At 33.5% G+C, this 12,776-nt stretch overlaps 1 protein-coding gene across 1 annotated transcript; it reads right to left on the reverse strand.

The window, feature by feature from the left end:
• Window positions 1-1,130: 1,130 nt before the first annotated feature.
• On the reverse strand, window positions 1,131-12,197 carry LOC128181026 (cytochrome P450 2B19-like). Its single transcript, XM_052849277.1, has 8 exons — window positions 11,703-12,197; window positions 10,144-10,378; window positions 6,859-6,970; window positions 6,380-6,542; window positions 5,407-5,543; window positions 4,765-4,861; window positions 3,173-3,379; window positions 1,131-3,031 (listed from the first exon to the last, which is right to left on the reverse strand). The coding sequence occupies exons 1-8, from the start codon at window positions 12,076-12,078 to the stop codon at window positions 2,850-2,852; spliced, it is 1,509 nt and encodes a 502-aa protein (XP_052705237.1). The 5' UTR covers window positions 12,079-12,197; the 3' UTR covers window positions 1,131-2,849.
• Window positions 12,198-12,776: the final 579 nt, after the last annotated feature.

A 12,776-nucleotide genomic window follows, 5' to 3' on the forward strand; every position in this document is an offset into this window, starting at 1 on the left:
GAGAGAGGGGTAAGTAAGTTAATGGGGGGGGGGGGGGGGAGAGAGAGTTGGGGAGAGAGGCGGGTGAGTGAGTGGAGAGAGAGGGTGAGTGGGAAGAGAGAGAGGTTAGGTAATGAGTGAGTGGGAGAGAGGGGGGGGGGGAGTTGAGGAGAGAGAGGCAGGTGAGTTGGAGAAAGTAAGAGAGATGTGAGTGAGTGGGGAGAGAGAGGCGGCTGAGTGAGTGAGTGGGGAGAGAGGGGGTGAGTAAATGGGGAGAGATGGGGTAAGTGATAGGGGAGAGAGGGTGAGTAAGGTTTGGAGAGAGAGGGGTGAGTGAATGGGGAGAGAGGGGGTAAGTGAATGGGAAAGAGAGGGTTGAGGAGAGAGGGAGTGTGAATGGAGAAAGAGGGTTGGAGAGTGTGAGTGAGTGTTGAGAGAGAGCTGCAATAGAGGAGAGAGGCGGGTGAGTGAATGAGTAAGAAGAGAAATCGTGGTGGGAAAGGGAGCGGAGAGAGGCGGATTATGGATGATTTAAGGATAAAATAATTTATTCCAGCTATTACATGTATTTTCAAGTCGGTACAGTAAGAACGACAACAAGGGCATGCATAATTTTACACAATGAACTGCCGATTTGGAGTTCAGAATTTAAAGCTAAACATGCTATAGATCCTGCAACTGTTTTGAAATCAATTCCTGAAAAACAAGCAGCCCGTATCGATGTCAAAAATAAAATTCGATAAATGCTTCCGGGCCGATGCCTCACCCGTCTTAAGTCCTATTTACGCCCCATGACAGATAGTCTGCCTTGAGTGTGCAAAACTTCTTGGTCTGTATCCTACAAACATGTATTCAGAATAATAATTAATCATAAGGATATCCTACTATCAGCCTATTTCCGATACATTCACGTCTAATTTTGTGGTCGGATGATCATTGGTTTTGAGATTATTCTTGTTTTAAAAAAATATTTTTAATTTATTTGATATTTGATAAAATCATGTCATTTGTTTCTTCAACGTGCAAAGTAAAGTTGCTTGTCTTTCTTTTTTTACGATTTATTGTGACCGTGATTGTTTGATTGTCTGCACAAATTGAGACAATGCCCAAATCAATATTAATCACTCTAAATATTGTAACATGCAGGCCAATTCAATTCAATTCAATTTATTTCACTCAAACCGTCAACATGACGGTACATGAGGTATATAGATATATAAATATTTACAAATGTAGGTATAGAGTCAGAGGTACATGTACAGTACAAATTAGAGGAAAAAAAATATGAGAAAAAAGTACAAATGTTCAAGGAGGACAGACTGATTCAAAAATTTCATTTATAAATAAACAGAGTTTTTTGAGTTTTTTAAGTTTAAAGGAAGACAATAATTCACAAAATTTAAAAGTTTTTGGTCTTTCACAAAATCTAGGTTCTAAGTATTTTTGTCTAATACATGAAAGAGCATTACAGCTTTTTAGATTCAGTATATGTTTCAAAAATTTCAAATGATTACGTTCTATAATTTCTTTGTTTTCAAAGCCCCATACTTCACATCCGTATAATAATACCGGCATTACTACTTTATCGGAAAGGTCCAACTGACAATCGACAGGTAAACTAAATTGCCTTATTTTCCTGATGACCCCATACATAGCCTTCCGTGCCTGTTCACATAGATGTACTGTGTTTTTGCTTTTCTGAAAGACCCTGAACGTGAAAAAACAATTCCAAGGTATTTAAACTCTTTCACATTTTCAATTATTTCATCTCTAAAGTAAAATTCCCTTTTTATCATTTGACCTTTAGAAAATACCAATATTTTTGTCTTATTTATATTAACCGTTAACTTCCATTGCTCACAGTATAAATGAAACTCGTTCAGAGCATTTTGTAAATCATCAGGCTTTTCAGCAAGAATTACAGTGTCGTCAGCATAAAAAAGAATACAAAGTTTAAAATACATAAACAGTTCATCCTCTATAGGTTTGGGAACACTCTGTAACCCAATTATATTTTTATCAATCAAGAATTTTTCTAAGTCATTAATATATAACGAAAATAAAAATGGCGACAAATTTTCACCTTGGCGTACTCCAACATTACAGCTGAAAAATTCGGAAGATAAGACATTCATGCTGATTTTTGACTTAACTTCCATGTACATCTTTTTGATATAATTAAAACATTTCCCATTTATTCCATTTTTGATTAACTTGCTCCAAAGACCATTTCTCCAGACAGTGTCGAATTCTGGTTTAAAATCAACAAAAGCACAAAAAGTTGTTGTTTTTTTCCAACGGAAATTACTCACATAGGCGATGGAACCGGATGGGGAGGCATAACCATTATCCTTTGTCTTATAATTTGCTTGTCAAGATTTCTGACAAGTCTAGCTTCAAAGCTTCCAACGCCACTGGTACAAGCATATTAGGTTAATTTCTATTGTCATTCATAGATACTAAACGGTAGTTGAATGAGTTTTATATAGTATAATCCTATTTGTTATTTTGCATAGCGAAAGGATATGCTGGGTTATTTTTTTCATAAATTATTCATTTTCAACTAGCCCGACTACAGCTATAAAACCTTATTTGTAACAACTGCACAAAAACACATTTGATAATGATTTCAATTAACATATACAAGTTTCAATAATAGTTTTTGTAGAAAAACAAATTATGCACAAGCAAAATACAACGATGAGATTTTAGGAAGTCTCTAATATCAAATTCGGATTTTTGTTATACTAGAGGTTTTTTTTAATCTTGATGCGTGTTAGGGTGCTATGAAGTCTGTATATTAAATTTATTTTATTTTGTTGTATGGATTTGAATTTCTTCAGTTTTTTCACAGCTTTGCTTTTGGTGAATTAGTTTCTGGCCTCCGCCCTCAATCTGTACGGTTCTGGATACGTGATCGTCCCCGTCAGCCCTTCAAAGGACAACACGTGGTCTGGGGATATTTTGCATAATTTGAATTTTTGAACCAAGTTGCCAAATATGATAAACATTTCGGTTTTGGCTAGCGTTTCCCCTGGACAAATTCTGGGACCTGGAGGACAAAAATTAAACAAAGGTAATGAACGAAACACAATCATACACCATGAACGCCTTACGAGCAATAGTTTTTAATACTGTAACAGTAGTTTCGAATTCAGAATTTTTAAAGTCATAAATTTAATATTTTCATTACCAATTGAGAAAGGCATCAACATGTCCCTGTTAACAACTTTTCCTGATTTCTCGTCTAGAAATCTCTCGGGTCTGGTTTTCATAGGCTCCGGAAAGCGTTCTGGATCTAGATGAACTGATGGCAAAAATGCGGTTACCATGGTATTTTTTGGTATCACGTAGCCACCTATTGGTACGTCTTCGGTCGAATAATGCATGAAGGAGCTCGCTTTAATAAAAAAAAAAATAATCAATAAAGGATTTAAACTTGATATACATTTACATATTTTTTTTTATTTATTGATTTTACTGTTTTGTGGAAATTGGCAGTTGTTTACAGAAAACTTTTGGAAATCGACAGTTTTCGAAAAAGTTTTTTGCGTTACATTAAGATTATTGCATGTTGATGATTCTGCGTCATGGATATTCGGTACATATTGTTTTTCACATTGTGCTTATATCAAAAGTAATCATGTGTAAAGCAACTTTTATTTAGGTGCGAAAAAATTTCGCTATAGCCTCGTCGTAGCGAGTTCTAGTATTTCTCGCTACGAACCACGGCGTATATAAAAGTTGCAAAAACATCATGTGTCTGGATAAGGATTTGCTGCGAAAGTTAATACACATTTATCTGGATTTATCGCGAAATTAATTCATTGCAAAGATAAGTTGGTTTACAGCATACCAAATGAATTCCTCACACTTGTCTTTTTCGGTTGAAACATTATACTTGTTCGATACATTTATAAAAGATATTTTGAAATTTTAAAGAAGCATACCTAGATAGAGTAAATCATTAGATAATCTTAAAACACCATTTTACTTTTCAACAGTTAGTAAAAACCGACTTTAAACCAAGCATATAATCTATAAAAGTCTTATAGATTACAGATGCATAGTTACTTTTAATCATTATTTCTAATGTCTTATCTCATACATGTATTTCCATTTTTGCGTGATCAGTATCGTGAAAAGAAATATTTTACAAACTGGATCCAGACTCTGACCAATTTGACTGTCAGTCAACCTTAACAATACTGTGGAATCATTTAAATTCAAGGTGGCTTCATTTTCGTGGGTAACCAAAACCCCACGAATTAACAATCTCCACAAACACAAATTCTAAAGACTGAGTTAGGTTTCTTTTTTAAACTCAAAACCCACGCATCCACGAAATTACATCCCCACAAATAAGCAAAAAAACCTACACTCCACGAAAATTGGCCCCCATGAATTTGAATGATTACTTATTATTCGTTATTCTTGATGAAAATTTATTTCATGTCAGTTTGCTGCGATTGTTATTATCTTAATATTCAAGTCATGACCATTTTAATAACACAACAATATTTTTTTAATGACTTTAGTACTTTGTATTCATAGAGTACCATTTCTTAAAAAGTATCTAAAAAAACGAAGAAAGTGCAATTACGAAGAACATTATACATATTTTGATTAAAACAATTCCCAAACATGGACATTCTTTAGTATTATTTATTTTCTACTATACTAGCATGCTTATCTACTGATAGTTTTTGTTTCATTAGCAAAGTAGCTTAAGTTTGTTCTTGAAATTATCACTGAATTATGCAAACAATAAAAAAAGCTTCTTACCAATGTTTGCACATCTTTGTAATTCTAACATAGTGGCTTCCAGGTATGGTAAATTATTTCTGTCCGAATATAGAATGCATCTGTTCAGCCCAACCACCTAGGATAAAAAAAATAACTGTTGTTTCATACATTCGTGGACAAAATACAAATAACAAAATCTGGACAATGCAAGAATTTTATAGAAACAAAATGCAAAATGTACATGAATACTTCTGGGAGTTAAACCGACGTGAAACTGATATATTTATTTTTTCAATTCAGTAGGGTTTTTTTCTGTACTTAGGACATGTAACGTTAATGCAACATAAGAAATCTTTATGATTGAATCTTTAAACCTTACACACTAATAATTATACATAATAATACATACATGTAATATGATTATAATTAATTATGAATATACATGAATGAGTTGTAAAATAGCTAACGAGCATTTTCTATTTAGTAGGTCCTCTTGCATAACTCAACTCATACTTATAACTCAACTCATACTCAAAACTCAATTCATAACTCATACTCATAACTAAACTCATTGTAATGACTCAACTCATAACTCAACTCGTAATTCATATATTCATAAATTATTGCTTAATCGCCTGCATGACGGCTTTGGGACATCAAAATATTAGAGAAATAACTTGCTTTCTTTATTTCCTGGTAACATTTTTCCTGGATTTCTGGGTTCTCTAAGATATACAGGATCATCCATGTTAGTGTAGTAGCTGTTGTATCGGTACCGGCGGCAAACATCTCCAAGACAACTTGATACATGTGTAAAACTGAAAAGTAACAATAATACCATGTACAGGTCAATCGCAAATAGCATTTGAGGATAACTGATATGATGATGCTCCGTTAGACACAATACAACTCAAGACATTGATTAAGTAATAAGAATGGTCATTTTTTTGAATAATATAATGAATAACAAAGTACAAAATACAGCATAAAGATGCCACAATGTAAACTACAAAAAACACAATACTGTTAATCAAGGGAACAATACTGCATATATAAAACATAGATAACACAGTATTTTGACTAGAATAAACAGAGAACATAAGACAATAAAACATGGCAATTACTATTTACAATAAAGTGTCAAAGATGGGGTATTAGCATAATTGTAAATCATTAGATCATTGAATAATACAAACTTTAAAACTTTGAACTATATGTCTAAACAAATATTGTTATTCAGGCATCTGTGTTTACGCAGAGACAGACTGAAAGTACTGTCTTGATAAAATCTGTCTCATCTTCTGTACGTGGCATTGTTAAACTCTCTCTCTCTCTCTCTCTCTCTCTCTCTCTCTCTCTCTCTCTCTCTCTCTCTCTCTCTCTCTCTCTCTCTCTCTCTCTCAAAGACTTCAAGGTATACTAAAGGTGGCTGGATGGTTAAAAAATTAGCTTATGTTAAAAAATATATGTATTTTTTTAATCATGAACTATCACATGGTTAAGAAAAATGTCTGACTCACATATTTTCGATTTTAAATTTGAATAATTCCTTAGATCTTTTTAAAGAACTCTTCTTTAAAAGGAGATCAATAAAGTTTAACAATGACCATCCATCCTTTTAATCAAGGGTTTGGTCCTTGCTTATTTTTCTTACACTTTTTCATTGTGTCTTCCTCCAGAGGTATCGTTGAAAGAAAGCGGTCAACCAGATCTCTTAAATTGTTTTTGTCGAAGGTCTGTTCGTGTTCTGCAATTCGTTTCTGAACATAATTCATAAGATTCTCTGAGGCTTTCTCTCTTTCACCTTCCGCAGTTCCCTTGAAGCAGAAAATTTAAATATTAAAACATTTACAAACTCTATTTTAAAAACCCCCCAAAAAACGCTATAAATCCTCTTTAAGAGGGCTGGATGGTCTAGGTTATTTTAGACTTTAATTATTTCCTTTAGATGAAGAGCTCTGTATAAAAATATGGAAAAATGACAAAATTAAAAAAAATCTGAAATATATGGATTTCTTTTACTTATAGTTTAAGGCCAAACATATATCTTTAATGTAATAAGATAAGTGTTCACGGATATATTTCACACAAATAAAGATTTATTGCGGGGAAACTATTGCTTTTTGTACTTACGATAAGGCGTTGCACAAATACAGGTAATACACGGTAAAATATACTTGGCACTTTGAACAGAGTTTCAATGGATTTTATTACCGCCAAAAACTCCTCGTCGTCATGTTCACACCTTAAAGAGATGAAGTTATTCAACTACATAATTACTTTTATAATCATTTCACAAATTAAAAAAAATTATTGAAAAATTATCTTTTTAGCAAGGCTTATCCAGACTATTCTTATGTATTTACGCATTTTAAACTTTATTTTATTGAGTACAGAGACAGCACGGCATTGATTGTTACATGTAAACAAAATTTAGTGTTATATAAGTATGTAGTTTTTAAAACTTAGTGTATTTAGGTATATTATTTATGTTCTTAGCTTTTTATGCCAATAACTTTTATATGTTAAGCGCTGTAGATTAATCTAATATAAATTATATATTATTAGCAATGTATTAGCTAAGTCATCCTTATGTTAAAAAGTAAAACCAGGGTCATTAAAGTATTCGAACTCGGGACCTGCGGGCTGGTAGACCCAAGCTATACCACTGCACCACAGAGATAAACATCAAATTTTGGCGATATAAAATGTTTCACAATGCGTTAAAATCGCCATGTTTTGAGCACTGTCATAAAGGTTGAAGTCACGCGTGGTGTCGGTCGGGGATCCTTAATAATCGAACATAACCGCTTGGACACGTGGGTTTTTGAGCTCTCCAGATACTCCGGCTTTCTCCCACATCAATGACCACCTTGCGCTATCATCCGTGCTAATGAAAGAATATTTAATTTAAAGAGACAGTACAGCTGAAAACATATGTGTGAATAACTTCAGATTTACCTCTTGTATCGTTAGGAAATAAGAAATAACGTTGATTTTATAGTTGAAATACATAAAGACCCCTTTTACATACTTAATTAACATAATTATGAGCTTCCGGAAATTTAAGGTCGTACAAACCGGAATAATCTTATATTGTTTATTTGTACCACGTGGACTTTGATTGACAGTAGTTGAAACGTGCTGAAAACTACAAAATCATCGTCCGACTACGGTCATCATGGTATACGAGGTTAAAGGGACTCTCTAAACGGAACACATCCTAACTTACTCGATGATTTATAAATGGTTTACTAATTTCGGTTCATTTTAAAATGAACAGACATAAAAATGTCAAATAACCCCTATAGGGACCTCATTTACAACAATGAAATTAGGTTGTAGCAACTCCTATGATAAACACGAGAATACATGCTTAAAAAATAATAACTCTGGTTATTTTAAAAACCTTGAACAATTATTACCTTGGAGAAGTAGAAAAGACATATTTTTATCGACAAATATGTTCAGGAGAATCTTCGCGAGCCCTGCATGTGTTTTGTTTACAGTAAATACGCATGCGTAATAGTATAGAAGGCTGAACCTCGTAACACGTTGCGATATAAATATGTGATAGGTTATACATAATTATGAATTTTAATGAAATAATTAGATTTATTTCATGGAGAACTTTGTAATTTTCTGAAAGTTTATACATTCATGAGTAGTAAAAAAATACCGAACCCGATCGGAAATTTTTTTCAAGTCGGTTTTTTGATATTAAGTTGCGCCATACTGTCTCTTTAAGTTGTAGAAGTTGTTTATCAATCGTTGTAAAATATTAAATTAAGTTCAGTTTCATTCGAACATTTAATTTTAAATTCTTGTTGAAAATTTCATGGCCCTTTATTTTAAAATCTGTAATCATGCATCTTTAGGGTAAGAGAAACGTTAACTGTATATATCATGACTCTTGCCCGTAAGTGGTCCTAGAATCAGGACCAAAATTGTCAAAGTATGGCCATTATTTAAAATATTTTCAATCTTTTTTTCCATAGAAACTGAATTCATAGTTATGAAGAGAAGAAAGCTCTCCACTAAAATTACATTTCCCCAAAGATAGCGGCAGGGCTAAAAAACGATCTAATAGTGTAAATGCACATGCTATTTTATAATCTTCTTTTCTTTAACTGATATTGATTAGAAACTGACTGCTTATTTAGAACGTTTATAAAGCTTTCTACGAAGATTGTACACCTTTTTTTGATCCCCAGTCAATGGGTTTTGACTCTAAAGTGGGACCAAAATGGTCATTTAGTGTTAATGTATAAGACATTTAATTTTTTTTTTTAAATTTTTGCTAATACTAAATGAAAATTGACTAAACATTAAGTGAGAATACCTCGCCTTTTACAAAAATGGTTATTTTAAATGTCTTCCGGGGTAGGGGTTTTGCGTGACTCTAGGGCGTGGTCAAAAAATAAGTCCGTCAATCAATTTCTGTCTAATTCATATTCCCTGGGGAAGATTTTCTGTCTGGTTCCTTGGGATTTGGGGGAGGGGGGCGTTGTTAAGATAATCATCTATTTTTGTTATATTATGATCGTTTTTTGGTGGTTAAATAATAGAAAAAGAAAAATTAGCATATCAATGAAATTTTAAGAAATGCTCTTTTTATATTGACCCGTATAGTGCAATGAACAAATAATGGTAAAATTATTTCTTATCCACATCCGGTTATGCCATCTTATTTACATGTATCACAAAATTTTTCACTTAAATCGTAAAATTCATAGTCCTTTTAAAATTTGAGGTAGGGAAGAGGGTGGTCTTAACCATATTTCAGATTTTTTTTCTACTTTAGAACGAGGCTTAATTAAATGCATTTAAATGAGATTTCTCGACAGGTACGTTTACTCAGGTGACCGTTGAGCAATGTAGGCCTAGGGCCTCTTGTTCGTTATGAACAATGTTGATGCCGCTAGCGGTGCCTTTTTTGTTATGCATTGACCAACATTGATTCCAGTTTAACCAAATGTAAAATATCTAAATTTAATTCGCTTTCACGATAATTTTAAGATGTTAAAACTTTTTTTTTTTTTGCAAAAGAATTGATTTGCCCTTTGTTCAGGCCCCGCCGTCACCAAATTTTTTTTCAAATCACTCAACTCAGTCCTCAACTCAGTTCATTAAAAGAGAACTGCATAAATTTGAGGTCAAAACTCAGACTTAGGCTGAGTATTGACTTGATGAAAGATGGTGACGGCGGGGCCTGTACCGATAAAACTTTTGCACTTTTTGATACCACCCCTTAAAATGGAGCCTTATTTGTTAAAGGAAGAAATTTGAGTTTAAGTAAATTTGCCAAAATTTATAAATGTTAAAAGTTAAAAACCGCATATTAAGTGATCGGAAAATGGATACTTAGGTTTTCAGTTCACGTGCTATAAAAAAACCCTGTAGAAATAGAAAGCTTACCTGTATCCGAACACAACACTATGAACCGTATTACTGACAGAGACGGATAAGAGGTCCTTTATGTTTTCTATAGGTTTCCCGTTAAACGCTGCAATATCGGCACATAGCAATTTTGCCTCTTCTGCAATAACCACTTCTAAACTCTTTTTGCCCATTCCGAAATCTCGCATTGTCTGTATGGTAAACCGGCGATTTTTTCTCCATACTTCTCCATTAGACAATATTATTCCCGGCTCTGTATGCAAAAGAGTCGACGAAATTAAAACTCAGACAAAAACCTTGGACATTTTTAAAAATAATTTATGTTAGCTTTGCAGTTCTTTAGAACCATTTTAATAAAGTCTTGGACTTTCAGTAGGACGTTACGGTAACAATCTAGCACCATTTAACAAGAGCTTAGACTTAAGGTAGTCGTGTGAAACAACAATGTGACGTAGGCATGTCTATTTCATTGCTATTCACTCAACCATTGCTCTTTGAAATCAACAAAATTTGTCTGTTTTGGGTTTTTTTTTTTAGCTAAGGCTATATAATCTACGTATATTTCACTTGAAAACCGCGTCATTTTTAACTTGTTTTGACGCAAGAAATAAATAGCCACGTCCTACAAATTATATGCAGATTTATTTCTTATGTCAGTACTGCGTTTCGTGATAAAGTTATGAAGGCGTTCATGTCATCAGATTCTTCGTATTAACTTATACAAAAATAAAATACGTTTGTAAAATTCACTATTTAAGCTGCTTTTTTTTCCCATACAAATCATTTATCTTAGAAAGTTATGGACTTTCTCCTATTTACACCAGCAGAATCAGTCTCCTTTCAAAGTTAGAAATATTCAAAGTAAATAAAAATAATTTCTCTTTGGGCAAACGAAAAAACAAACCAAAATGCATCACGGGAATGTTTAGAAAAGGAAACCGCATAGTTTCGTCCCCCGAATGATTGGGGTTATTCAACCCGCATGCTATGCATCGATTGTAAAGAAAGCAGACTTTGAAATATTAGCGAACAAAACGTACACATGTTTATTTGTAATTTGTCTGATCATTTCGACCCTTTATCAAAGCAATGTCAAAGTCGTAATACAACCATACCCGTCTCGTCGTCAGGGGTGAAATTTAACATGAGGCGAAATAACGAGGTACCTTTTAATGTCGTATGTTTCGTTAGCAAATTTTGTACGTATTTTTCTTCATTGAAAGTTGGCATAATTGAAGGGTAAAACTACTGCAATGTCTATTATTATACATATACTTAGCATAGCCATCGTTTAAAAGCGTGCATAAAATTTGATATAAAATCGGACCAAGCAGCTTTAAATTATGAATTCTAATATAATAACAATATCACTGCTTTTGGTCAATTTTTATACCATTTACGGTATGGTTTTTAAGTTCTATCTCCATCGAATAAGAACCATAGTAGTATTTTCTAAAGTAATTATTCGAAATTCAAAGCACTATAATTATAATTATAAAACACGAAGTTTACAAATAATTAAACGAAATAACAACGATTCAAGCACTCAAAAATATAATATTATAATTAGGCTTTACCTAAGTTTCCATACTTAGTCTGTGATTTAAATAATCCTTCTGGGCGGTTGCTCAGCACCGCCGCATGCTTCACAAAAGCGTCATGGATATTTTCGTAGCCACATATTGTAACCATCATTTGTTTCCCAATGTAAAGTCGGAATATATCTCCATATTGTTTTTGTAAACGTAGAGTTTCCCTGTATCGTCGGTTGCCAATGCGAGCCAGGACATATAAATTTCCAAAAAATGGCAGGGCGAATGGACCGGGTATATCTGATCTTGGAGTTGAAATCACACATAGGACGAATAGAAATACCACCGTAAACACAAGGAAAGTAGTGAGATCAATATTTGAGACGAAAAAAGCGCACATCTTCGACAATAACGGCAGCATTTTCCAACAATATCTTCAGTGATTCTGACACGTTGTAATTATTTCTGTCTGTTCAAGTGTCAGCTGATCTACCTAACGTTAGAGAAACGCGCAACCTGCTTATTGCTCAGACGACCTATATTTTTGTGACCCTAGAAGGTTTATCCTAATAAGGACAAATCATTTATCTTAGAAAGTTATGGACTTTCTCCTATTTACACCAGCAGAATCAGTCTCCTTTCAAAGTTAGAAATATTCAAAGTAAATAAAAATAATTTCTCTTTGGGCAAACGAAAAAACAAACCAAAATGCATCACGGGAATGTTTAGAAAAGGAAACCGCATAGTTTCGTCCCCCGAATGATTGGGGTTATTCAACCCGCATGCTATGCATCGATTGTAAAGAAAGCAGACTTTGAAATATTAGCGAACAAAACGTACACATGTTTATTTGTAATTTGTCTGATCATTTCGACCCTTTATCAAAGCAATGTCAAAGTCGTAATACAACCATACCCGTCTCGTCGTCAGGGGTGAAATTTAACATGAGGCGAAATAACGAGGTACCTTTTAATGTCGTATGTTTCGTTAGCAAATTTTGTACGTATTTTTCTTCATTGAAAGTTGGCATAATTGAAGGGTAAAACTACTGCAATGTCTATTATTATACATATACTTAGCATAGCCATCGTTTAAAAGCGTGCATAAAATTTGATATAA

The sequence above is a fragment of the Crassostrea angulata genome, chromosome 4, assembly GCF_025612915.1.
Source record: "Crassostrea angulata isolate pt1a10 chromosome 4, ASM2561291v2, whole genome shotgun sequence".
Lineage (NCBI taxonomy): Eukaryota > Metazoa > Mollusca > Bivalvia > Ostreida > Ostreidae > Magallana > Magallana angulata.